The 27,756-nt window shown below is 39.2% G+C and overlaps 1 protein-coding gene and 1 long non-coding RNA gene across 17 annotated transcripts in view; one reads left to right on the plus strand and one right to left on the minus strand.

Moving 5' to 3' along the window:
• Nucleotides 1-18,796, minus strand: part of LOC138740653 (bromodomain and WD repeat-containing protein 3-like) — a 120,722-nt gene extending 101,926 nt beyond the window's left edge. For 3 of the 15 annotated variants that reach the window (XM_069893610.1, XM_069893609.1, XM_069893607.1), the window contains exons 1-8: nt 16,016-16,337; nt 15,831-15,889; nt 15,701-15,730; nt 15,530-15,589; nt 11,634-11,784; nt 10,695-10,793; nt 7,768-7,928; nt 6,847-7,068 (exon numbers count right to left, since the gene is read on the minus strand). In XM_069893610.1, the coding sequence (XP_069749711.1) occupies nt 6,847-7,068; nt 7,768-7,928; nt 10,695-10,793; nt 11,634-11,784; nt 15,530-15,589; nt 15,701-15,730; nt 15,831-15,889; nt 16,016-16,136 (903 nt within the window). In that variant the 5' untranslated portion in view covers nt 16,137-16,337. Of the gene's footprint in view, nt 1-6,846; nt 7,069-7,767; nt 7,929-10,694; nt 10,794-11,633; nt 11,785-12,792; nt 12,951-15,529; nt 15,590-15,700; nt 15,731-15,830; nt 15,890-16,015; nt 16,348-18,767 lie in introns of those variants that run through there. The other 12 variants (XR_011343096.1, XR_011343095.1, XR_011343097.1 and 9 more) reach the window with 9 other exon arrangements.
• The window catches only part of LOC138740654 (uncharacterized), a 35,569-nt gene continuing 24,146 nt past the window's right edge, over nt 16,334-27,756 (plus strand). The window contains exons 1-2 of one of the 2 annotated variants that reach the window (XR_011343099.1): nt 16,334-16,528; nt 23,031-23,054. This is a non-coding gene — a long non-coding RNA (uncharacterized lncRNA). The remainder of the gene's footprint in view (nt 16,529-23,030; nt 23,055-27,756) is intronic. The other variant, XR_011343098.1, reaches the window with a different exon arrangement.

A 27,756-nucleotide genomic window follows, 5' to 3' on the forward strand; every position in this document is an offset into this window, starting at 1 on the left:
CAGCGGAAAATTGGTTGGTTGGGGTTGGGTTTTTCCTCCTTTGTCTTTTGTCAGTGAGGTGGGCTCTGCGGTCTTCTTCAAAGGAGGTTGCTGCCCGCCGAACTGTGAGGCGTCAAGATGCACGGTTTGAGGTGATATCAGCCCACTGGCGGTGGTCAATGTGGCAGGCACCAAGAGATTTCTTTAGGCAGTCCTTGTACGTCTTCTTTGGTGCACCTCTGTCACGGTGGCCAGTGGAGAGCTCGCCATATAACACGATCTTGGGAAGCCAATGGTCCTCCATTCTGGAGACGTGACCTACCCAGTGCAGTTGGATCTTCAGCAGCGTGCACTCAATGCTGTCGACCTCTGCCATCTCGAGTACTTCCATGTTAGGAATGAAGTCGCTCCAATGAATGTTGAGGATGGAGCGGAGACAACGCTGGTGGAAGTGTTCTAGGAGCCGTAGGTGATGCCAGTAGAGGACCCATGATTCAGAGCCGAACAGGAGTGTGGGTATGACAACGGCTCTGTATACGCTAATCTTTGTGAGGTTTTTCAGTTGGTTGTTTTTCCAGACTCTTTTGTGTAGTCTTCCAAAGGCGCTATTTGCCTTGGCGAGTCTGTTGTCTATCTCATTGTCGATCCTTGCATCCGATGAAATGGTGCAGCCGAGATAGGTAAACTGGTTGACCGTTTTGAGTTTTGTGTGCCCGATGGAGATGTGGGGGGGCTGGTAGTCATGGAGAGGAGCTGGCTGATGGAGGACCTCAGTTTTCTTCAGGCTGACTTCCAGGCCAAACATTTTGGCAGTTTCCGGAACCTCCCCCTCGCTTCTGCCCGGACCGGGGCCTCCGCCTGCCTCACTCGACCGAGGCCGGGGCCACCGCCAAAATCCTCATTTAATCTTATACAGATATTCTAAAAATGATTGAATTTTCTTCCAAAAAGATTGTATATGTATACATGACCATATGGCATGAAAAAATGTTCCAACCATATCACCACATCTAAAACACAAGTCAGATTCATGAAAACCATACTTTTTAAAATTTTCAGGTGTTAAATATAATTGATGTAAAAAATTATAGTTAATCATTGCATAATGAGGATTTATCAATCTAGTTACACTATCATAACAGATATCTAACCAATCATCTTCAGAAAAAATAAAACTAGTATCCGCTTCCCATTTACTTTTGGATTTATCCCAACCCTTTTTATCCATACCATCCTGTAATATTTGATACATAGATGAAATATAATCCTTCTGTGGTACCTTCATAAGAAAAGTCTCAAATTTAGTCATTTCAAGTAAAATCATATCTCTACCAAACATACATCTTACGAAAGATCGAATTTGATAATATAGAAACAAAGAATTCTTATCAATACCAAAACCTTCCCTCATCTGATTAAAAGATAAAAATTAAGCCGCTTTAAAACAATCTCCCAAATTTTTCACACCTTTAAATCTCCAATGCAATAAGCTTCGATTATGTATTGAAAAAGGAATAAGTTGATTACTATACAACGGAGTCAAAGTCGATAATTTACCCCTAGAGCCTGTCATTTTATTTTTCTTTATCCCTAACTTCATTAAATGTTTTAGTATAGGCACATTATATTGTTGTAACAAATTCATATTCCATCTAAACAAAAATTGATGTATTTCAAATTCAGAAATATTTGCCATCTCAATTTTGGCCCAACTAGGAGGCCGTACCAAATCCATCAATGAACTAATAAATTTAAGTTGGGCTGCTTCATAATAATTTGGAAAATGTGGAAAACGTAATCCCCCTAACTCATATTTCCAAGTTAATTTATTCAAAGATACTCTCTAAAATTTACCTCTCCATAAAAACTCCCTAACCATTTTATTTAAATCTCGAAAAAAAATATTATCAAGTAAATACGGAATAGATTAAAACAAATATTGTATACGCGGAAAGATATTCATCTTAATTGTATTTATCCTTCCCATTAAATTAATAGGTAAATCTTTCCATTTGATCAAATCAGTTTTAATTTTTTTCATTAACAGAACATAATTTATATAAAGATTGATAATTAACATTCAAAATTATACCCAAATATTTAATTCGATCAGTCCATTTCAAATTAATAATATTCTTATAAACTGAATAATCTCCTTCACTTACCAGTAATATATCATTTTTTTCCCAATTAACTTTATATCCAGAAAGACATCCATATTGTATTAAACATTCCTTCAAGTGTAAAAGTGACTGAGCTGGGTTTATTAAATACACCAATACATCATCAGCAAATAAATTAATTTTATACTCCTCATCTAAAACTTTCATACCTTGTATCTGTGTATTTTGTCTTATCAACTGAGCTAAAGGTTCAATCACTAACGTAAACAAAGCCGGTGATAAAGGACAACCTTGACGAGTTGATCGAGTTAGCTTAAAGGGTTCCGAAATCAAACCATTCGTCAATATTCTGCACTTTTCTTAATGTTCACCTGTAACCACCGCACTCACTGACTTGCATCACTCTCGAGTTATGCAACATTTACTTTAAGCCCTTTTAAGAATGATTTGGGATTATTAATTAATGGGAAATAAGAAAATGAAAAATATTATACAAATGTTGTATAACTAAAGGCATCCTAATCCAAGTAGAAACTCTGTAGAGGGGAATACCAAGTTGTTTTTTATTATCTATCTCATTGAATAATTAACTATTTTATTGTCTCTTTTTAATTCAATTGTATCCCAATGCAGTTGTTTTTTCATTCATTTCTGCAGTTTTCTCTCTCAAATACCAGTTCAGCTACAGCATGTGTACATTGTATCGGACAATCAACTCATTATCAATGGTCAAGTATCAATAATGGATGCATTGGTTGTGCTCCTATAAATTATAGCTCCAGCAACTGGGGTCTGTAAGGAGCTTGTACGTTCTTCACATGTCTGTGTGGGTTTCCTCCGTGTGCTCCGGTTCAAAAATGCACAGGGGGTTTAGGTCAATTCGGTGTAATTGGGCAGTACATGCTCATGTACCAAAAGGGCCTGTTACTGTGCTGTACGTCTCATTTTAAATTTAAAATTTAAGATGAATAAACTTTCAAAAGGAAAACAGCACATGGCGCAGATCATGGATATAAAAAGGAGTTTTACCCTCCTCCCTACATTCCGTCAATTTCACAGAGTACACCATTTATTTGTATATTAGTGGCCAAATAATATACCAATCTAGAAAATATTTATTGAAGAATATTGGTCATGACACTAGAGATAAGTTCTTTTAAAAGTCTATGGGATTGTTGGGAAGCCAAAGCGGAGCTTGGAAGGACTAAACTATTCCACAAAAGGTCTGATGTGTACAGGGATAACATGTAACTAGGTAGGGAGTTTACACATATATTCCTTTTGGAATGTGTTCCCAATGAACAGTGAGATTACAATCCTAATTCCAAATGTATCTATTAGGTCCTGTGGTTATGAATTAAAAAATATTTAAACAGCTCAAGCTAATTCCAATTAACTTTGGAAAAGAACAAGGAAAATAAATGAGGAAGCTCAACTGGAAAATGCCAATTTCAACAAAATAAGAAAATTATCTATTGAAGCAAACATCAACAGGAAAACCAATGTGCTAGAGTGTGTTCAAATGGGATGGGGGTGGGGGATTGGTGGGAGAATGGGAGAATGGAGCTCAGGGTGGGCACATTAGATAAATCCAGAAGCTTCAATGCCAAAAGTATAATTAATTAAGTCAGTCTACTCAGATATTGATTCACAATTTAGTAGCAAATCAGGCTGAACACTAAACCAACCGCAAGAATAAAGCTGTGAGTTAACACAAAAGGAAACACTTGTGAATTTTAAAACGTATTAAAATTAGATGGGTAGTGAATTGTTGAGAGTCTATTAAGTCAATCAAGCTCCTTATAAAATGTGGTTGAGGTATCATTTTGAATATTTTGCGTGCCTTCATTCAAAGGCCGCTGCACCATGGAAAAGGAGAGGTTGCACACAATAAAATAGATAAAGGAGAAACAACTTAAAATATTAGCAGATCTCTTAAATACGCAATGTACTGAGACAGGATATTACTTAGGCTGCTTTGGTGAAATGGCAGGCAAGTTGGAATGCCAGGGAAGACAGATAGCAGAGAAACTTTGATCTACTCAGAGCACCCGAACTACAAAACAGGTTAATCTCTTTTGAAATTTAAGGGGCATTGAGTCATCAGTGGCAGGTGGCTATCTCGTGGAAAAGCCCCAAAGGCCAGATTATTCTACACTTCAAAAGGCAAGAATTAATTAAAAATAGTCAGCATAGTTTTAACAGAAGATCTTGTCTGGGCCACATTTTCTAAAAGTCACAAAGCGTTGATGAGAGCAGTGTGGTTGATGTAATCTATATGCACTTTGTTGAGGTCCCATTCAGGAACCGAGTCGAAAATGTGGCAGCCCATGGGATCCAAGGCTTTGGAACAAAAAACAATTTTTTTGTAATTGGAAGCCTGTGACCAGTAAAGCAACTCAGGTTCGTTATGAACCTTCGATACATTAACCATGTAGGATGTAGGATGAGTAAGCCTACTAGTATCACAAAAATGGTGTTGATATTGAGGGTAGCATCGAATCCACGGTGCTGAAGATCCAACTGCGCTGGGTAGGTCACGTCTCCAGAATGGAGGACCATCGCCTTCCCAAGATCGTGTTATATGGCGAGCTCTCCACTGGCCACCGTGACAGAGGTGCAGCAAAGAAGAGGTACAAGGACTGCCTAAAGAAATCTCTTGGTGCCTGCCCCATTGACCACCGCCAGTGGGCTGATCTTGCCTCAAACCGTGCATCTTGGCACCTCACAGTTCGGCGGGCAGCAACCTCCTTTGAAGAAGACCGCAGAGACAACCTCACTGACAAAAGACAAAGGAGGAAAAACCCAACACCCAACCCACCAATTTTCCCTTGCAACCGTGTCTGCCTGTCCCGCATCGGACTTGTCAGCCACAAACGAGCCTGCAGCTGACGTGGACATTACCCCTCCATAAATCTTCGTCCGCGAAGCCAAGCCAAAGAAAGAAAAAAAAAATTGGCCTAGAAGGTACCAATGAGATGGAAAGAATATCACTTTGACACGGTGAGTGAAGAGAAAAAAGAATTCTTCAGAGTTCCCAGACAAAGGATCACCATGTAAGTGATGTACAAGGTAATTTAAATCATATGCCTTTATTAGCTGAGCCACAGAATACAAGAGCAGGAAGGTTATGGTTTGCCTTTATAAGACATTGGTTGGGCCACAAGTGTAATAAGGTTTTGAAAAACAGTGCAGGTCAAATCCCCCTCATCCGAAATCCCGATCAGAGAACAGGACATAGCAGACTTAAGTAGTGCATTATTGAGTGTACACTTTTCAATGTACAGGTATGTCTTTTTCAGTTAATTTTTGCATATGTAAATATTTGTATTGTAATGTAAATCCATGCATCTTTAAGTCTGAATAAATTAGTGCATTTTGTTTTTAAAATGGTGTTCCAAAATCAAAAAAATCCAAAAAGTGAAACACTTCTGGTGCCATGCATTTCGCATAAGGGGTACTCAACCTGTCATTACACTGGAGAACATACAGTGGATGGTGTTTGGGATGGAGTATTTCAGTAATTAGGAAACTCGACAGTAGACTGAAGAATATTTTATTCTCAAGTAATATTACACAAAATATCCTTCAGTCTACAACAAAGCAAAGATTCTCGATCAGCAGAGATTGCCTAGTGCCATTTAGTCAGAGAACAAGAAGCAAAACAGAGCCCCTCTTCCCCCCACCCCCCCCAACCCAGGGTCGCTGAATGTCCATCGCTTCACCTGCAGTGCTCAGACACACAACATCGAGTCCGAATCATCAGCATCCCAAGCTCGAGATGCACACCTCTTGAATCCTGGTTCTAACTGGAACCCTTCAGCCAGTCTCCAGCAGTCTACAGCCTGGTGGGAGTCCCTTTACCACAGTCACCAGTAGCCTGTATCCAACGAGGGTACTTCACCTCGAGTCAGCAACTGCCCACCTCCCGTGTGTTCTTCAGCTTTAAAGTCCCTCACTAGTCTGACGTTGTAGTCACCATCCATGGGTAGGTAGTCTCCTCTGCTTCTTCTCAAATGGGAGGATGAACTCCCTGTTTTCTGGTCCCCCTCTGGCAGTCCTTGGCTTCCCCAGAGTCCACAACACCTTGTGGCTGCTGCCAATCAGCTGTGCCACTTTCTTAGGCCCAGACCTATCGTGTCATGGGATTTTAAATAAACTACCATCAGCTCTTTTAATGGGCCATTTAAAGCCTGTACAGAGGCAACAGTAGTTGGATTGGGCAGCTGGACCCTGTGAGGGCAGCAGTGACTTCGTTACTCAGTCTTCACAGGTCCACACCAGCGGTAGTGCTACCATCATACCAGCACCACTTTTTAATTATAGAATAGAATAGTAGAAAACTATTCCCAAAATAGAGATGTCTAAAAACTATAGGACATGGTTTTAGTGTTGATCTAATGAATAACCTTTGCACCTAGTGGGTAGATGGTAGATTGCATTGACTGAATGAGTACCGCTAACGGAGACTCTCAGAGATTTAAGCAATATTTGGAGGAGCACTTATGCTGTCAATGCATAGAAGGCTATGGATCAAGTCCTTGTAAATGGGTTAGCATAGATGGATATTTGACAATCACTTAAAGGGCTTGTTTCTGTGATGACTAAGACTTGTGATTTAAAGATTGAAGACTATTGCAAGACAAATGGAAAAATTGTTAAATGCCAAGTTAAATGTTGCATTATTTCCTTAAAACAACAAGGTACAAATTGGCATGTTTAAGGGAGAGAAACAATTCATTACCAATAAGGAAGTTATAGATCCAGTATGCCCTTGCAAAACTGCGATAGGAGCACATGTCCGTAAGCACCAAACACGGATCACTTTATCACAGCTTCCAGCAGCAATCAATGTGTTCTCATAGTTAACAGCCATATCAGAAATCTCAGCTGAGTGCCCACGTAGAGTTGACAGAAGTCGTCCATCGTCAGTAGCCCAAATCTTCACCAAGCAATCATCTGAACCCTAGAAATAAAGAAGTAAATTTAAAGTTTAGAGCAGGAATATAGAAAAAGAGAAAGAGACTCATGACCTGAAATTAGAAAATTCTAGATTAATACCATTGGGCTGCGACTGCCCAGGGAATACGAGATGCTGTTCTTCCAGTTTCTGTTGGGCTTCATTCTGGCAGTGAAGAAGACCCATGACAGACATGCCACTGTGGGGATGGGAAGTTAAAACAACATGCAATAGGAGTTTAGGATGGCCATTGCAGACAGTCTGCATTTGATTCACTGACGTAGAAGGCAATATCAGGAGATATAGAGGGTTAGAAGAGAAATTCTCTACATGAATCTTTGCCTCGTGGAAGAGCTGTATGGGACTCTGAATGGTGGTGAGAGAGGAGATAATAAAAACAAGGGTTACATTTTCTGCAGTAGCAGAGGTAATGGAGAGATGGGTGGGGAAGATGACCAGACAAGTGAATATGTAAGGGAGGGCACAAGAGGTGGGGGGGGGGGGGGGAAAGAGGGGCTGGTAGATGTGTCTGGTTATGGGGTTGTTGCAGCTAGGACAGGAAATTGTTTTTGAAATTGAACAGCTCATAGAAATTATTCATCACTAACCAACAAAAGTACCATGCAAGTTCACTTTAAATGTATTTTCTATGCTCTTTCTTTATTATTATATCCTCATTGGTCCTCTTGCCATGGAATTGCTTACCGTGAAAATTCTCCTTCCTGTACGGTCAAAAGCTATACAGTACACAGAGGAAAGATGCCCAAGTATCCTTTTGTACATTTTCACATGCTGGTAAGCAACAATGGGAAAAACATGGCTGTGTCGTCCACATCCTGTCAGTTGTTTCGCAGTGATAATACTCACTGAAATAAATAAGTAAGACAATTTGACTGAGTCTCATATTTCAAGATAACCAAATCAAATTAATACACAAGGCAAAATAAAATTAAATATTCTCTGTATGCAACATTTTTCTGGGGAGGCAAGCTTAATATTCTTGATATACATCAGCCAAATGTAGAACCGACTGATTGAAGGCATGGATTCTGCGGAGGGTCACCAGGTAAGTGTACAACCAAATCAAATTAATACACAAGGTAAAATTAAATATTCTCTGTATGCAACATTTTTCTGGGGAGGCAAGCTTAATATTCTTGATATACATCAGCCAAATGTAGAACCGACAGATTGAAGGCATGGATCCTGCGGAGGGTCACCAGGTAAGTGTACAACTGGCGGTTGAAGTCATGGATCCAGCAGAGGCCCCATTTAGGGTACTGTACTCAGCTTTGGTCACAGAAAAGATGTCAAATTGAAGAGGGTCCAGAGAAGATTTAAGAGGATGTTGCCAGGACTTGGGGGTGGGGGGCCTGAGTTATAGGAAGAGATTGAGCAGGATGTGGCTTTATTCTTTGTGAGGGCAGGGGCATGAGGGGTGATCTCATCGAGGTATATTAAATCATGAGAAGAATAAGTTGGGTGAATGCGTGAGCCTTTTGCCCAGAGTAGGGGAATCAGTAAGCAGAGGACACAAGCTTAAAATGAAGGTGCTGGATGTAAGGAATAGGCTGCTGGAGGTGGTGGCTGAGGCAGGTATTATTGCAATGTTTAAGAAAAGAAGATTGACATATAAATGGATTGGCTGGGTTTAGAGATACTGTGCAAATTTGCATAGTGTAGGTGGGATATTGTGGTCGATGTGGGCAAGTTGGGCCAAAGGCCCTGTTTCCATGCTGTACGACTCTGAACTTGTATTTCAGAGTACCTTAACCAATTTGATTTGTCCAATTGACATTAAGAATACTATCACTCATGATTATACAGTATCTTTTCAAGCTCCAATAATTCTACATTTATATTTTGTACTGTCGAGCCACCATTTGGAGGCCTGTAGATAAATCTTACCAATGACTTCACTCTCCTACATCGCCCATACAGAAGGTCTCAGAGCCCTTCATTTCTTTCTTAAGAACAGACTGAACCAGTCCCCCTCCATCACCACCCTCCTCTACTGGGCAGAACTTGTTCTAATCCTGAATAACTTCTCATTTGACTCATCCCACTTTCTCCCAGTAAAAGGAGTTACCTGCATGAGTCCAAGCTATGCTTGCCTTTCTGTGGCTTTGTGGAAATATCCATGCTGTTACAGGCAAGACTCAGCTCTTCCTCTGCTATATTGGTGCTGCATCATGCACCCATAATGAGCTCATCAATTTTATTCACTTTCACTCCAACCTCAAATTCACATTCCATCTCTGTTGACTCTCCCTTTTCTTGATCTCTCTGTCTCCGTCTTGGGAGACAAGCTTTTTAGATATTTTCTACAAGCCTACCAATTTCCACAACTACCTCGACTACATTTTTTTCACACCCAATCCCTGTAAGGATTTTAATCCTTTTACTCAATTCCTCTCTCTCCATTGCAGTTGCAGTCAGGATGAGGTCATCCATTCCAGACCAACTGAGATGACCTCCTTTAAAAAATCTGGCTTCCCCTCTACCACCATCAACTTAGCTGTATCTCCTCTATTTCCCACACATCTGTCCTGGCCCCTCTGCCCTTGGATGCCAACAAGAACAGGATTCCCCTTGTCCTCACATATCACCCCACCAGCTTCCACATCCAACATATTATCTTCAGCAATTTCTGTCACTCCAACATGATTCCACCACCAGATAATTTTTCACCCAGGACTGCTCATTCCGTGACTCCCTCATCCCTTCCTCTAATCGTCGCCTTAGCATCTTCCCTTGTGACCAGAAGGAATGACACACTTGTGCCATACCTCCTCTCTCACCATCATTTGGGGCCCCAAACAGTCCAAGTGAAGCAACACTTGATGAAGGGCTCAAGCCCGAAATGATGGTTATGTATCTTTGCTATACAAAATGCACTGTTTGACCTGCTGAGTTTCTCTAGCATTGTTTTTATGTCTTTCCACTGCTGCTTAATCACCAATCAAGTTGATCTTCTGAACTAACATTAATTTCTGACTGCTGTACTGAACTCGTTCTATATTAACAGAAGTGTCCCAATTCCTTTTTTGCCTGTCCTTATCGGGTTCCCTGAATTATTCAGTTCTCAGCTTTGATCAATTTGTAAATATGTCTGTAATTGCCATTGAATCATGGCCATTATTTCCATTTGACATCTTGTTACAAGTGCTGTGTGGATTTAAATAAAGAATCTTGAATCTTGTATTTTTCCATTTTTCTCCTGACTCTACACACTTATATTTAATCAAAGTGTGTGAAATTGGGAGTTCCTACTGATATCAATTGGAAAACAAAGTTCATGGCTATTGTGATTTATAGTGTGACAAAAAAAAATAAAAAAAAAATTGGAAAACAAAGTTCAAGCTAATTGGTGCTATTAGAGGCAAGGTGAGGAAATGCTCTTTCACACGAAGAATGGATGGGGCTTGGAACTAGCTGACTGATAATGTAGAGGAAGCAGAAATTTTCAATGAAAAAAGAATCTTGATCAGCAATGAAAAATTCCACCATGAGCCTCACATTTGTTTGTGTTCCATTTCACCCAACCTTTAATTTTGAAGCACAAAATCAGTTATGGATACATTATCCAGAGACATTTTGTATTGCAAATTTTCAGTATCTCTCCAACTTACCAATGTTTGGACATTTTCCATAGTTCACAGGAGGTTCTGGTGGTCTTCCACGATGAAGGGCAGCAAAAGACGAACCTTTCCACGCTACATGTTTGCAATCTGAGGTTAAAATAATGTTATTTTTTTTAAAATCCAATCACTAGTATGGAATTGTCACTGGGAAGACCTACATTTGTGCTTAAAATGGCAACGAGCCACTTTCGTAAACTGTTGCAACTGTGAGGGCAAGCAACTCCCAGTGCTGTTAGATTGAGAGTTCCAGAAATTTGCTCAAGCAACAATTAAGGAACAGTGTGGTACTTTTTCAAGTCAGTAAAGCATGTGACTGACAAGGTAAATGAACAATTGGAAACCAACATTCTTAAGGGGTTGGAAAGTACCAAATCAAATCCTTAAATGCACTTCTGAATACAGAATCAATCAAGGTGAATCCAAAGTGAATGGATAATTATAAGATTATGACAAATGGTAATTATAAGATTGTGACAAAGTTTGAACTGGTTACTTTTCTATTCATCAGCGTTATGCAGACAACCAATACAAACCCAGCAAGAACATGGACATAGTGGACCAATGTTCAGATTAGACTGGATAAGTTGCAGCTAATTTTTTTTAAAAGAGGAAAGAAACCCACAAAGTCGAAATTCAGCATAATGCTGACAACCAAATGGAACACTGTCAATTTCCAGCTACAGCCAGATCACAAACTGGGTAAAATAATGACATGCATGCTTTCAAAATTATTTTTTGCCAAATTGAATCTCGTATTTGTCATCTCTTCAATAGATTACTTTAAAAAAAAATAACTAAAATATATCAAATATTACACTGTAATCATTTCTGGTAAATAACCAAAGCAAAAGAAAAACTAACTCATTTAACTATTCAGCATCAAAATCAGCAAAAAGTGAGAGAGAATGCATTATCCATTTTATTTACCCTTTATAGTGCGTAATAGGGACTGTCGCCCAACTCCCAGCAAAGTTAGCACTCCAGGAACACTGGGTGGGATTTCCTTATCCAAAAGTGGGCCAATTCGTTGACAAATTTGTAGCAAGTGATCTGAAGACACATGTTTGTTGGCTAAAACCTAAAATCAACGTTAAAACATTTTACATCAGTTTGTAAATTGGTTTCTAATAATTGCAAAATAACATTGCCAATGTCAACATCTATGTGTAAATTAAGCTTAAAAAATTTAAAATGCACGCTAATAATCTGCTGCTCCCTTTTACACATTAATTTCAGAATTAATTCTCAATGCATTATCTTACTTTATAGTTTAACTTTCTCTGATACAACTTAGTATGAGCTTGCAAGAAGAATTTGGCTATATTAAGAAAATCACTTGAATAACTATAATCAAGCATATTAAAAGTCATAGCAAAATTATACTTTCACTGTGAATATACAGTTCTTTACAAAGGAATTCACAGCTATCAAGCTCTGAGGAAACAATATCAACTGGATTTCCAATGATAACTAGCCAAGTCAATTCCAAAGACAGTCTGCCATGTGTACAAGTGAAAATGCCAATAATTTACAATTGTGTGGAGTGATCAAATACTTTGTGTCCTTCCCAAAGACACTGCAATCCATCATGAACATGAAACATGAACATGAAACAACTCATTTACCTGGTGCCACATGCCTCCTCAACTGCCACCACTTCCTACTTATCATCAATGTTTGAGGCTTTCATAACCCTTTAAGAAATCAAATGAGTCTAGCACACAACTCCAGTTATCTTGCCTTGCATCAGTTCCTCATATAGCATGTCCTTGGGGACACAGATGTCTTTCACTCTGTCCAGCAAAGTCTTTGTTGCTTGATGAATGCTGGTGTGAATGGCATCTTCACTTCTGATAACACTATTATGTTGAAACCCTTATTTTGACTTGTACAAGAGGACAATAATACACTGCTTGCATTTGGCAAAGCCGTGGACTCTTCCATTTTGAAAGCAATATATCGTTCATGTTTCATAACCAGACAGCAATATGCTCAGAAAACAGAGCAGAATCTTAACTCTGCGATTTTGGCAATTTTATTATTTTTACAAGCCAGTGTGGTTAATCCAGCCAAAGATGATGTCTACCTTTCCAAAATAAATATTGAGTTCCTCAGAGGGAAATGTTGCCTGTGTCAATTGATCCAAGATCATAAAATCCCATGACCATTTCCAGTGAAGTGTTGTCAAGTCTGATTGCAAGCAAGGTCACAAGGCCTTATCCCGTAACTGCAGTATTCTTGAGCCTAGCACAAACGGAGAACAAAACGCAAGCATGGAGTAAAAAGATCCATGAGCTGCTTACGTTGATCAAGTAACAGATGTAGCATATTGACAAGAGTTCTTTAACCCCTTGGACTCTGGCAATTTTTATCCTTTCATCTGGACTGGATCTATGGGTAAACATTTACAGTACAGTATGAATCAGCAGGTGGTTTGGTATAAAACCAATCCCAGAAAACTGTTAATCAAAAATTGTTTCACTTTCAATCTGAAGGGATCAAAAGGACAAGGGCGAACAGCAAGTCATGAGTGCCAAAAAAACCCAGAACAGGAGTAAAAATCAGATTCATTTCACCCTATTCTTCATCTCAAAACTAAGAGAAATAAAGCCAGAAAACTGCACAAAAGACAGAGATTTTGGGGACAACCAATTTTCTCCTGTATCAGAAAAAGTCCTTTCTATTCACAATGCCAAATTCTTTGATTAGATCCATAAAAACAAAGAAAAAAAGTGTTTTTCTACTTTTCTCTTTTGACCTAATACATGGAGAAATTTTGTCCATCATGGATTTCTGAACCTGTACGATTCATAAAATGTACTTAAATTGTATCACATTCCATTGTCATGAATCCAATTCAAAAACATTGCCTGCTGTCCTATATTTTAAAAACAAATAATAAATCACCTTCTGCCTAAAATTCACCTGAAACATTAACTAAAATTATTGGCTGAAAATTAATGCAACAATTTCACCAAATTTTAAATTGCCAGAAATGGGCCTCAGAATTAAACAGCATTTACATGGCTTTTATACAATATGTAACTATCTTGTAACAAAATGACCAACTAATTTCCTTCAAGTCATTTCCTGTCATCAGAAGATTCAGGAGATCCTCACATCAGCTTCATTACAGCTATGTAACAATCCCTGGACAATATAACCATATAACTGTTTACGGCGTGGAAACAGGCCATGTCGGCCCTTCAAGTCCACGCCGGTATGCCTAAATTTTAAACATTAAAGCCAAATGGTATATCAAGGACAGGACCCAGGAAATTAAAGCACATGCTGGAATGTGAAAGACAAAAAAAAACACGCAGGAAGAACTCAAGGGTCAAGCAACAGTGAGAGAAAAAGAAAGGTTAATGTCCAGGCCAGACAGGACTGCAAAGATTCCATTTCAAAACATTGACAATTTTTTAAAAAATCTCCCCACGATTATGCTCTATTCCCAAGGAGAGGTTCCAGCATGTGGAATGGCACAATAAAGGTCTAATTCTCTCTCAGCTCTACAAATTGAAATCAAAGAAATTTCAGCCTAACTCAGAATAAATACAGAAGCAGCCACAAAGTATGATGGGACTGTAGTCGCAAGAACTAGAAAACATTTTAAAAGGGGGGGGGTGCAAGACCTTTGACTGCAAATAATTAAATGCCTGACAAACACAATGTACTAAAACACCCAGAAAACTTTGGAAGGGACTAATACCTGGTCAACATTATTGGACATCTTGCTATTTCTATGTAATTGATAGGTTATATGTAATCGTTTATACATAATAGGTCATTTAATATCTGCATTTAACTTTCATGCATTTCTAATAATTCAATGTTGAAAATTTAATTCTTTAAACATTTCTAGTTTGTACAAATTAGTAGAGAAAATATATGTTAAATAATTTTAGGATTCTGCATTAATACATCAAGTGAATTTTCAGAACTAATCAGCAAGTATATACAAAATAGTTCTTGAAACTGTGAATAAAAATCCAAGCTTAAAAACAAATATCACAGAATAACAATTCATTGGCTGAAAATTATGTTTAATAAAACATTATTCAAGAACAATAAACATGTTAAGTAATTCATTGAATATTTACTCTCAAGTTTATTGTCATCTTATTGCACAAGTCCCATCATTATAATGTCAAGTCTGGAGAGATTGAGCTGAGCAATACTACATTTTTATTTGTACCATTTTTTAAAACTTCTTTTTCACTAAATTGTTAATGAAATAATGAGAAGGCAACACACTCAATTAGATAAGTCTTTTAAATGTTTCAACACAATTCCAAAGGTGATCAATGGGGGGGGGGGGGGGGAGATGGCAAACAATGGACTAGTCATTGGTCTAAGATGTTTCAGCTGTCCATTATGTTCAGTCAGTATAAGGCAATGCTAATGAATTGGCAGTCGTGCTCGACATCGGTTTCCTGCATTCAGCCTGCTTGCCAAGTTGCCAATGGGAGACGACGTTACATTTCACCGAACAGCCACAGCAAATCAGAGACATCCTCCCATTGGTCCGAAATCGCAGCAGCCCTACGTAATCTTCTCTCTGATCCTAAACCTCTACCCACAATAAACGCACATTTTTTTTAAAACAAGATCTAAAATCACCTTCTTTCATTTCACCTGACCCACAATTTCCACCGCGCACAGCCACATTTTGATGCCATGTCTTTCTTTAGATAAATTAAATAAAAATGAAAGTGGGGGGGGGGGGGAAGAGAAGAACTTGCTTTTTTTGCGGGAGATTCAACTCTCCCAAAAAAAAAGGCAAAAGTTTTCACTTGTCCGTGCGGCTTGTAAACTCTCACCAGGTTGTCGAAGCTCCTCCGATGCTCCTGGCCTTGCCAGTCCACACGCTTGGGGATGAGCTGGGGGAGGAAGTGAGGAGAGAGGTTGAAGCAGGAACCGGCGGGAGGAGGAGGGGAAAGCATCGTTAAAGCGGCATTTAAGCTGGAAGTGGGCGCACGGCCGCCTTTTACCTGGTGTTCCTCCAGCTCCTGGATCAGGACCTGCGCGAAACGGACACAAGGGTGAGTACATTGGGCTTTAAACATTGCAAGGGGGGTGCTGGGCGGCTTCCCGACCGGGGCTCGGCTGGTTGGGACTTACCCGCGCCGATCTCTGGCAGGGTCCCGACAGGAGGAAGCGGGCGATCAGGTAGTAGAGCTCTGCCGGGGGGAGAGGAGAGAGAAGGGGGGGGGGGGGTCAACAGGCTTAAACGAAGACAAACAAAAATGGCTCTCCACACCCCCCCCCCCCCCCAAAACCCCGGACTGGAAAAGCCGGCCACCCACCGCACTCCAGCTGCGACACTCGGCTGCAGTCCGGCCGCCGCTCCGACATGCCGAAGCCCGGCTCGCGCTGCCTGGCGCTACCTGGGGCCCGCGCGCCGCCGCCGCACGCTTCGATCGCCATCCAGGGGCACGGCGGCCGTCGCCTCACCGCCTTGCCGTCAGCCCTCCGCCACCCGCAACGAAACCCGACAACCTTCCCTTCCTCAGCCGGAGGCGCGGTCTCATCGGGGCTCGGTCACGGCAGGAGGGTGTTATCGTAAATAAAGGGGGGCTTTGAGGCATTGCTGGTGGGTTTTGTTCTGAGAAATTGGCAGGTAAAACGACTGGCGGAGGGATATATCCTTTTTATATAACCCGTTCCGTTTGAGTCAACTGAACGTGATGGCGGAAGCAGCTGACTGATTGACATGAGAAGTAGCCAATAGAGAGCGCCGCAGCTGTTTTAACTGCTTTAAAGAGCCTCTTGAGAAGCAAGATGGCGGCGTAGGGATTGAAGTGTATTTTCAACATCAGGTGACTGGGCAGTTAAAGGCGAAAATCGTGTCTTTAGTTAGAATAGAAGTGACCGGCTTAATCCGCTTCTAAAACAATGACCCGGTGAAATTGGGAGCGATCTACAATCAGGGTTACGATTCGGGGTCAGTTATGGCTGCCTCGGTTCTCAGGACTGTGGGGCCGAGGCCTGAATTAGACGGTCTCTGTCTCGGAGTTCTGGATTATGTGCTGAATCTTGCTACTTCGGACCTGGGGTCTTGTATCGGTCCCAGATTGGCTGGGACTATGGCATGTATTGGGCCTGTGAACCTAAAGCTGCTGTTTTTCCGGCTTCTGTATCATCTGCCTGAATATAGCAGTGAGGAGAGATTGTGACCAGGGTGGTGGAGGCCCTTTATGATGTTGGCTACTTTGAGACCTCACATAGATAGATGTCTGCAATGGATAGGATGTCCTAGCCTGTGACAGACTTGGTTATGTTTCCTCCCTTCTGTGATCCTGGACACTTGAATTTCTAAAATATACCATGATGCAACTGGCCAATGCACCTAAAAAAATTTGAGAGTATCCATTGGCAGGCCAAATTTCCTCTGACTTATTAAAAAATAGAGGTTTTGATGTGCTGGCTCCAAGAGAGGTGCATGGAGGTTCTGACCCTTTTCTCCTCTGTCCCATCAATGCAGTCCCTCAACCTCTCCTTCCTAAATCCATCATAAGATGCATTGTCTTGCTGACATTGAGAGTAAGATTTTTGTTCTGGCAGGATCTAACCAGATTCTTCATCACCATTCAGTGTTCTCTTTCATCATTTCCACCATTTGGTGGTGTTGTCAGCTGTTTCTTGATTGAGTCAGAGCTAAACTTGAGTGCACAGCCTAGAGTATACAGGGGACAGTATGCAGCCACACTGTGTTGATGGTCAGAGAAGAGAAGTTGATGTTTCTGAGCTGCTGCGATTGGAGTCTGCCAATAAGGAAGTTGAAGATTCAGTTGCAGAGAGATGGGGAGTGTCCCAGATCCTACAGCCTAATCATAAGTTTTGTAGGTATGATGGTGTTGAATGCTGAGCTGTAGTCAATGAACAACAAACTGGTCTGAATGCTCCTGTGGTCTAGATCATTCTTATTTGAATATTTAAATTCTTTTCTAAACATATACGATCAAATTCAACAAACAATACAAAATAAAACCAGATAATAATCTAAAACTACATACATGTGGTATATAACCCTCCCACCACCCAAAGACCCCCTCCCCCAAATTATCCCCACCCTCAGAATAATCAATATAAGAATAAAATATAGTTATAGAAAAAGAAAAACATTCAGGATTTCACAGAGGAATATCTTTCTACATACCTACTTTAGCAAAAGTCTTTTAATACATTTGAGAGGAGATTTCTCATGTGTTTTGAGGTACAGGAAGCCCAATATTATAAATTTAAGCCTAATGATTGGGTATATGGGTGCCAAATTTGTAGAATTTCTTGTATGTAATTTTTTTCTAAAGGGGGATACAATGCATATCTGATTTCCAAGTAACTGCAATACATTTTCATGCTAATGCAATTTTAACAAACTCTAATTGGTATATTGATAATTTTAATTTAAGTCTTGTTCCTTCAATATTTCATTATTAAAAATAAATCTGAATTTTGGGGAAATACAACACCTGGAACTTGTTCCAAAAAGTTTGCTAATTCAAACCAAAAAGGTCTTACCTTGAAACAGGATCAAGTTGAATGTAAAAAAAGTTTCTATTTCTTCACCACATTTGAAACATTGATCTAAAAGGTCTGATTTCAACCTATTCAATTTTGCTGTTCAGTTGTTCAAATGTCATTAATTGACCTCTTTCATAACAATCTTCAACATTTATAGTCCCCTTATGAAACCAAATGTCTGAAAATTGATTGTATTTTGAAAAGATATAAGGGAGTTTTGAATCAGAGGCATCTTGGGTGATGTATGACCTCTTACACCAATTTCATCATTTATTTTATTCCATATATTAATCAAATATTTCAACAATGGTGTTTCTTTTTCTCCAACTATCAATCTTGCATCTCATTTATATATGAATTCTTCTGATTTTCTCTCTTCACTTTTATTCATTTCTATTTTAACCCATGGTGATTTATCTTCTCTTTCAAAAAAAATGTAAGAAATTTCATTTATGCTCCATGATAATAATTTTTAAAATTAGGAAGTTGTACACTTCCTAATTCATATGTTCATGTTAACTCTTGACATTTTACCTTTCTAGAGGAATTTCTGTATCTTCTGCCTGAATATAGCAGTGAGGAGAGATTGTGACCAGGGTGGTGTTGGCTACTTTGTGACCTCACATAGATGTCTGCAATGGATAGGATATCAGAGTATGTGATGGACCTGGTTATGTTTCCTCCCTTCTGTGTTCCTGGACACTTGAATTTCTTTCTTTTTTTTTTGAAAACTTTATTTAAAATTTTATAACATGAATACAATAGAGAATTACATTTAAAGAAAAATTTTAAAAAATTAAAATGGTATGATTACAATATTACATCAGAAAACTACACAAAATAACCCCCCCCCCGTTAATTGTAACACAATATTAGTAATCTAACTTAAAATTAGTCCAACCCTCCCCCCCCAAATAAAGAGTGAAGAGTTAATAAAATTAACAATATTATATATGGAAAAAAAATACCCACTTACAAAAAAAGAGATAAAACTTAACCTAAAAAAAATTCTAACAACAAAAAGTTTTTTTTATCAATATTAAAATATCACGCTTAAACATATATTTAAATCAAACTTAAATGCATGCAATTAGCAAACGGAGTCCACTTTAACTTATAAAAAGACATCCTTTTCTGAATTGAAAAAGATATCCTTTCCATAGTCAAACAAAATTTCATCTCCAAATACCACTTATCTAAAGTTAGTATATTTTTACCTTTCCAAGTAAGTGCTATACATTTCTTAGCCACGACTAAAGCTAAATAGATAAAGGAAATCTGATAATCCTCTAAACCTAAATCAATTAATGATTGCATGTTCCCTAATAAAAATATATCGGGATCTAATACAAGATGGATATTATATAAACTATTAAAAATAGATTGAATACCTTTCCAAAACTGTTGCAATCGATCACAAAGCCAAACAGTATGCAAAAAAGTATTGGCTGTCTGATCACATTGAAAACAAGAATCCAATTTACTAAGACCAAATTTTTAAAATTTCTCCGGCGTTAAATATAGCTGATGAATAAAATTATAATTAATCATCGCTAGTCTAGCGTTAATTAATTTCCAAATACTATTCTGACAAATTTCCATCCAAGCTTCTTCAGCTATTTTATGTCCTAAATCTTTTTCCCATTTCAACTTATCTTTATCCGACACTTGAATTTCTAAACTATACTATGATGCAACTGGCCAGTGCACCTATAGAAATTTGAGAGTATCCAATGGCAGGCCAAATCTCCTCTGACTTCTTAAAAAGTAGAGGTCTTGATGTGTTGGCTCCAAAAGAGGTCCATGGAGGTTCTGACCCTTTTCTCCTCTGTCCCATCAATGCAGTCCCTCAACCTCTCCTTCCTAAATCCACCATAAAATGCATTGTCTTGCTGACATTGAGAGTAAGATTTTTGTTCTGGCAGGATCTAACCAGATTCTTCATCACCATTCAGTGTTCTCTCTCATCATTTCCACTTATTTGGTGGTGTTGTCAGCTGTTTGTAGATTGAGTCGGAGCTGAACTTGGGTGCACAGCTGAGAGTATACAAGGGACTGTATGCAGCCTGAAGATACCACTGTGTTGATGGTCAGAGAGGAGAAGGTGATGTTTCTGATCTGCTGTGATTGGAGTCTGCCAATAAGGAAGTTGAAGATTCAGTTCTTGAAAATTTTTTGGGATATTAAAATAGGTAATGTATGAAAAAAATGGTATTCTTGGGAATATATTCATATTTATACAATTAACCTTACTAAAGTTGTAGGTAAATTAATCCATTTTTTAAAAATTTCCTCAACTTTTTTTAAGTAATGGTAAATAGTTCAATTTATATAAATACTTCAAATGATTATCTGCACGAATCCCTAAATGTTTAATACCATCCTTCGGCCATTTAAACTGAGTATCCCTTTGGCATTGAGTATAATATCCTTCCGTTAATGGCATAATTTCACTTTAATCCCAATTTATTTTGTATCCTGAAATTTTCACATACTCTTCCAACTTAATATACAATTTTTACAAAGAAATTTCAGGTTCAGTCAAATAGATGTAAAGGTCATCCACAAACAAACTAATCATATGCTATTCCTGACCAATTCTAAATCCCTTAATTTCTAAATCACTACGAATTATTCTGCAAATAGTTTAATTGTTAATATAAACAATGCTGGAGATGAGGGACATCCTTGTCTACTTGTCCTTGCTAGCTGAAATGGTGCCGATACTTGCCCATTGGTTACTACTTTATCTTTAGGATTATTATACAATGACTTAATCCGATTTTAAAAAGTTGCTTCAAATCCAAATTTATCTAACACGTTAAACAAAAAGTCCCATTCCAATCTATCAAGTGGTTTTTCTCCATTTAGAGCCACTGCATTAATTTCTTTTTTTGCTAAATGAATTGTACTAAATAATCTAGCCACATTCTCCACTGAATGTCTATTTTTGCAAAATCTGTCTGATCCATATTTATTAATTTAGGTAACAATTTAGTCATTCTATTAGCCAAAATTTTTGCAATAATTTTATAATCTGTTTAATAATGAGATGAGTCTATAAGATGAAGGCTTTAAAGGGTGTCTATCTTTTTTGGTATCAATGTAATTATTGCCATCAAAAATGTTTCTGGGAGTGTATGCATTTCCAAAGCCTGTTCTAACACTCCCATTAAAAATAGGGATTGATAATTCTTTAAATTTTTAAATAAAATTCAGGTGGAAATCCATCCTCTCCTGGGGATTTATTATTTTGAATTGAACTAAAGGCATCTTCTGAGTAAAGGAGGCATTCAACTTGGTTTGCTCTCCAAACTCAATCCAGGCAAAGTCAACTGTGATAAATATCTATTGATTGTGACAGTATATAGAGATGTTTGGGAGATAAATTGGGAAAGGTTTATTAGAGCAGGTCACACAAACACTTTAAAACAGGATTTTTGCAGGAGCTTTTGCAGAGTGCTCAGAGTCTTTAATAATGAAGTGTTGTTTGCCGAAGGCAACAAATGTAACAACATGCAGTAGCAGCTCTGTCTGGAAAACAGAATTTACTGCCTAAAAGGTCATGAGATCTTTGCAGGCAGAGAGGAGAAAAAAAAAACAGGCTTTGTTCTCAGAGTTGGAGGAAGTGAGAAAGAGAAGAGACACAGACATTGGTTCCAGAGGGATAAGTTGGCAAGCTTTGGAAGATGGTCTGGTCAAAGGAGAGGACTGGCTGTCCAGTTTTCCCTTGGAATAGGAGAAAAAGAAAGGAACTCTGTGGTGACCTGAAGGAAAGAGGTTATCATCTGGAGAACCCTGAAGGTGGCAGGTTTTGTCAGCAAGACACTGGAGTGGCTGATTAAAAAGAAATCAGTTGTGAATGTCCTGAAACAAGAAAACCTCTCTCTGAAAACCAACAAGAACCTTTGAGTGGTAACCATTTACCTGTTAAGCACCAAAGCCTAGTGAACTTTATTAATGTTAACTTCTGTGCACAGTACAAGAGTTGCCTGCAACCAGTGAGATTGCCCTGTGAACCAAACAACTTTGCTGAACTTGCACACACTTTACACACATGTGCGCTTAGAATTAGAAAGGGGTTAAGTAGGTTAAGTGACCCAACAGAGATAAGTTAAAGTTTGATTCTATTTTCATGTTCAAAGATAATTAAAAGCAACTTTTGTTTAAGAAAAAACCCTTTGTCATGATGCATATCTATTGCTGCTGGGTTTTGGGCTCCTCTGGACTCGTAACACTTTTATTTTAATCTTTCAAAGAATCCTAATTATACAATTTTATATAAAAATTCCTAAAAGATTCATTTATTTCCTGAGGCTTATATGTAGTAACATTAATATAATTTTTGATTGCATTAATTGATCTCGATATTGGCTCTGTTTTTAATTGCCAGGCAAATACTTTATGCAATCCTTCACCTAATTCGTAATATCTCTGTTTTGTTCTTGTGATTGCTTTCTCTTTCCTACAAGTTTGTAGTGTATTGTACTGAAGTTTTTTAATAATTAACTGCCAACACTTATTTTAAGAACCCTGTTTTTGAAGATCCTTTTCTAAAACTATTATCTCTCTAACTGATCAATCTCTCTTATTTACTCCTTTTAATTTTTGAAGTAAAACTTGTTATCTGTCCCCCTCAAATATGCTTACAAAGCATCCCATATGATGAACTTATCATTTACAGAGTTCAAATTTATGTTGCAAAATGTCTGAATGTGTCTTCAATCAAATACACAGAAATCTTTTTCAATAACGTTAAATTCAATCTTCATCTATAAATTGTTTTCTCTTTATCAGGCATTTTGATTGTCATTAATAAAGGTGAGTGATGTGATTAAAATTCTTGCATTATAATCAGCTTCAAGAATTCTAACTTGCATTTGTGCTGAAATTAAAAATAAATTAATTCTGGAATAAGAGCCATGCCTGCTTGAATAAAATGAATAATCTTTCTAGGATGAATTCTCCTGCACGTATCAATTAAATTCAAATTTCTCATTAATACCAATATAGCTTTTGCTGCTTTCATTCTCATCCAGTAAGGGATTGCTGAAGGTGGTATGTGGGCGGAAAGAAAAAGTTTGAAAACCACTGTTTTAATCATACCCAACTGACTCATTATTGCACGGTTTCACAACTCCAAAGGAAATAGGCTAATGACCATTTTTCTCAAGCAAAATAATTCAGTAACAATTGGATCTAGGGCAATGATTCTCAACCTTCCCTTCCCACTCACATCCCACCTTAACCAATCTTTACTCATCACAGAGCACTTATGGCATAGGGATGACTTAAAGTGGTATGTGAGTGGAAAGAAAAAGGTTGAGAACCACTGGTCTTATTGCTACTTGTGCAGATCTATCTAACAATGGATCCAAACAAAAATTAAAATCTCCTATTAAAATGTAGTCATGTGCCTCTGCTAGATTGGATCTGCCATTTTCATCCTTTTTATGGCTAAGTAGTTCTCTTAGAACTACTTAGTTGATGGGCCTCCTTCCCTGTGAAGCAGTCGTTTAATTGGTTTTGTCCATATTTCTATCCTACTGACTACATTAATGCTGTGATATCCAAAGGGGATGGGGTCTATATGACTCCAGCTGAGAATGGTTGATCTAGACTCTAGATCAGGGGTGTCAAACTCAAATTCACGGAGGGCCAAAATTAAAAACTTGGACTAAGTCGAGGGCCGAACTAAATATTTATTGAAAATTTTCAACAACATTTGCATGTTTTCTCTTCTTTCAACATATGTAATGTTAAACTTTTTCTTATTAAAATAAATGTTTAATAATAGTTTTGGATAAACTCTTTCCAGAAGCATTAACAAATGAGAAATAAAATATTCAATAAATAATAATTCTCTATAGAGGATTTGTCAAATGTTGCTAGTGTGCTGTCGAATAGTAAAATCTGAGGGCTATTGAGAATGTGGGAGAATAACATGATTCCTGAAACAATCAAATGGGTGACTGATTGTGGGCATGAACTCTAGCAGGGTTATTTGCCATACCCTTTTTCCATTGGTACAGATATCCTTTGATTTACACACTTTTCAAGTTTTATGCCTAATGATCTTGTATCCAGGTGCAGGACCATTTTTAACCAGGAATATATTTATCACTGTGACATGAAACTATTGGAAGATCGTTTTATCCTGAGATTAAAGTTCATAATCCTTACTCAGGCCTGTGTGCGGGAGGGCGGGGTTTGCGGGCGATCGGGTTGGACAACGATAGGCTCTTGCTGCAGGGCGGCATCTCGTCGGATCAGCGGCCCCGTCACCGTGAGTCGCGGGTCGGCCTGCGGCAGGGAGGGGGAGTGGGCAACGGTCCTGGCGAGGTCAGGCCCGAGGCCTCCGGTTCCGGGCGCTGAGAAGCGGCCTTGGCTTCCTCTGACACTGGCCAGGCCCCAAAACCAGAGTCCACGGTGAGACCCTGCAACGTAAACAGAGGAGGTGGGGGCGATTAGCGGGCTGACGCCAATGCATTCTGGGATTTATAGTATTAGCTGTGGATGCACTATACTGGCGCGGCGGCCAGCGGGCCACCTCTAATACATTTTTGAAATGATCTTGTGGGCAAAATTTGGCCCGCGGGCCAGAGTTTGACATGTGTGCTCTAGATGATCTTATGCAGAGTGGCAGCCAGTGAGATGGTGTCTGCCATTGACCTGTTGTGACTATGGGTAACTGAAGTGGGTCTAGGTCCTTCCTGACATATGGGTTGATCTGCTCCATAACTAACTTTTTGAAGTACTTCATCACGTTAGACATCGGGTCACTGGCTGATTGTCATCGAAGCAGGTAACCTTGCTCTTGGGCATTGGAATAATCCCCTTTTGTCGCAGGTGGGGACCTTGGTCCATTGTAACGAGGTCTGAAAATAGCTCCTTTAAATTACTTGAAAACCTGTTGGTCGCAGTGATGTTTTCTTTGGCTCAACCCCAGGCTTTGCTCCAAACATTGTTGCCTTTGATGGGCCCACTGAAACTGCTTGAAAGCTGGTAAATCTCTTATAGAGTCATATACAGCATGGAAACATGCTATATATGGCTCTTTGGCTCAACTTGCACACAGTGATTAAAATGTCCCACTCACACTAGCCTCACCTGCCTGCATTTGGCCCAGATTCCTCTAAACCCATCCTATCCATGTATCCATCTGAATGTTTCTTAAATATTGCAATAATATTTGCCAGTACCACCTCTATTCCATACATGCACCACCCTCTGAATATATTTTAAAAAAAAAACTTTCCTATTATCATAAACCTTTGTTCTCTACTTACTTATTCCTTTACTCTGGGCAAAACACTCTGCATTCCCCTGATCTATTCCTCTCATGATTATGAATACCTCTGTGAGATAACTCCTATCCTCGTGCTCTCCAAGGAACAAAGCCCTATCCTGCTCAAGGTCAAGCCATAATGACCAAATGTGTTCTCATCAACTCTTATACAATTTCAACATGACCTCCCAACCTCAATATTCAATACTCTGGTTTAATGTGCCAGAAGACTTTGACCACCCCATCTACCTGTGAAACCACTTTCAAGGTTGTACTCCTAGATCTCTCTGCTCTACAGTGCTCCCCAGATCCCTACCATTCACTACGTTGATCCTATCCATGTTAAACCTCCAAAAATGCTACACCTCACATTTCTCTGTATTACATTCCTCTGATCAATATCCTGCTGCACTCTTTTCCAACTGTCTTCACTGCCTATAATACTAGAAATGTTAGTGTCATCCACAAACATGCTAATCATGCCATATACCTTTTCATCTATGTCATGGTTATAGATCACAAACAGCAATGGATCCAGCACCGAACCATTTGATACACTACTAATCATAGACCGCCAGTGGGCTTATAACGCCTCAAACCATGCATCTTGGCGCCTCACAGTTTGGCGGGCAGCAACCTCCTTTGAAGAAGACCGCAGAGCCCACCTCACTGACAAAAGGCAAAGGAGGAAAAACCCAACACCCAACCCCAACCAACCAATTTTCCCTTGCAACCGCTGCAATCGTGTCTGCCTGTCCCGCATCGGACTTGCCAGCCACAAACGAGCCTGCGGCTGATGTGGACTTTTTACCCCCTCCATAAATCTTCGTCCGCGAAGCCAAGCCAAAGAAGAAAGAAAAGAATCATAGACCTCCAGTCCAAAAAATGGAGCTGCCACCATCACCCTCAGCTTTTTTACAATGAAGCCAATTTTGTATCCATTCTGTTCTCTCACCTTGGATTCTATGTGATTTAACCTTCCAGAGCAGCTGCCATATGGAAGGTTATAAAATGCCTTGCTGACATCTGTATATACAATGTCTAAAGCTCTGCCCTCATGAATCATCTTGCTTTCAGAGAAGATTTAAGAGGGTGGTGTTGGGACTTGAGGAATCTACTGCAGTTTGGCATTTAACACCATTATCCCAAGACCTGGGTCTCAACACCCCACTGTGTAATTGGATCTGGATTTTCCTTAGCTCCAGACCACAATCGGTGAGGATTAGTAAGAACATCTCCTCCACAATCTTCATCAGAACTGGAGCATCACAGGGCTGCCTTCTTAGCTCTCTGCTCTACTTGTTATACATCTACAACTGTGTGGCTTGGTATGACAACAACACCATCTACAAATTCACTGATGATACCACGGTAGTGAGTTGCATTAAAAAAGGGCAATGAATGAGCATACAGGAGGGAGTTTGAATACATGCCAGGATAGTGCTGTGACGTGCTCCCAATTTTCAGTTCATTTTCATTTGTGTGGACTGTCACTTAAGAGAACAAAACCTGCAGGTTTTGGAAAATGACTGAACTGGCAGTAGGTTTCAAAGATAGCATGTTCCTAAAGTTGATACATTTGCAGAGGGAAGGGAAGAAGCCCTGGAGAACCCAGGTGCAGAGACTATGTGACTAAATTATTGAAAAGACAGTGCACGGTTTGCTCCGGAGGACATTTTAAGAAGGCAGCACAAGAGTGAAGAGCTCTTTGACCTCTTTGTGGGAATAAGAAACCCACTGGGACTCATTGTGTAGTTATAGACAAATTCAGATTTCCTCCTGCAGGTATAGAGGGATGAGAAGACCACTTCTTTACCAAAAACAGTGAAGGTCACTTTTGTTCGATTGACCCATCAAAAGGGTTCTACATGCAGAAGAAATACTGCGCTTGGATGGTGACCAGAGTGCAAGCCACTGGAGTTCAGCTGACCTATGAAAAGGGTTCTGGAAGCTTTGTGAGCATCACTTGATTTGCTTAGTGTCCATATGCCAAAGAAGAGTGGAGTTTTGGTTGGCACTTGTCCAAAAAGGATATTTCACTGGAAGCATCTCAAGGGTTTCATGAATTATAAACATTCTGACACCCCTGGTTTCTTCCAACCACTTCATGAATTGCTAATTTCATGTAAACCATGTGTGTCTCATCCACCTTAAAGCCTGTGTGTTGCATCAATTTCAAGCCTACATGTCAAGTCTGAATTTCCAAAAATGAAATATTTCGACCTGCCTTCCGAG

The sequence above is a fragment of the Narcine bancroftii genome, chromosome 8 (genome assembly GCF_036971445.1).
Source record: "Narcine bancroftii isolate sNarBan1 chromosome 8, sNarBan1.hap1, whole genome shotgun sequence".
Lineage (NCBI taxonomy): Eukaryota > Metazoa > Chordata > Chondrichthyes > Torpediniformes > Narcinidae > Narcine > Narcine bancroftii.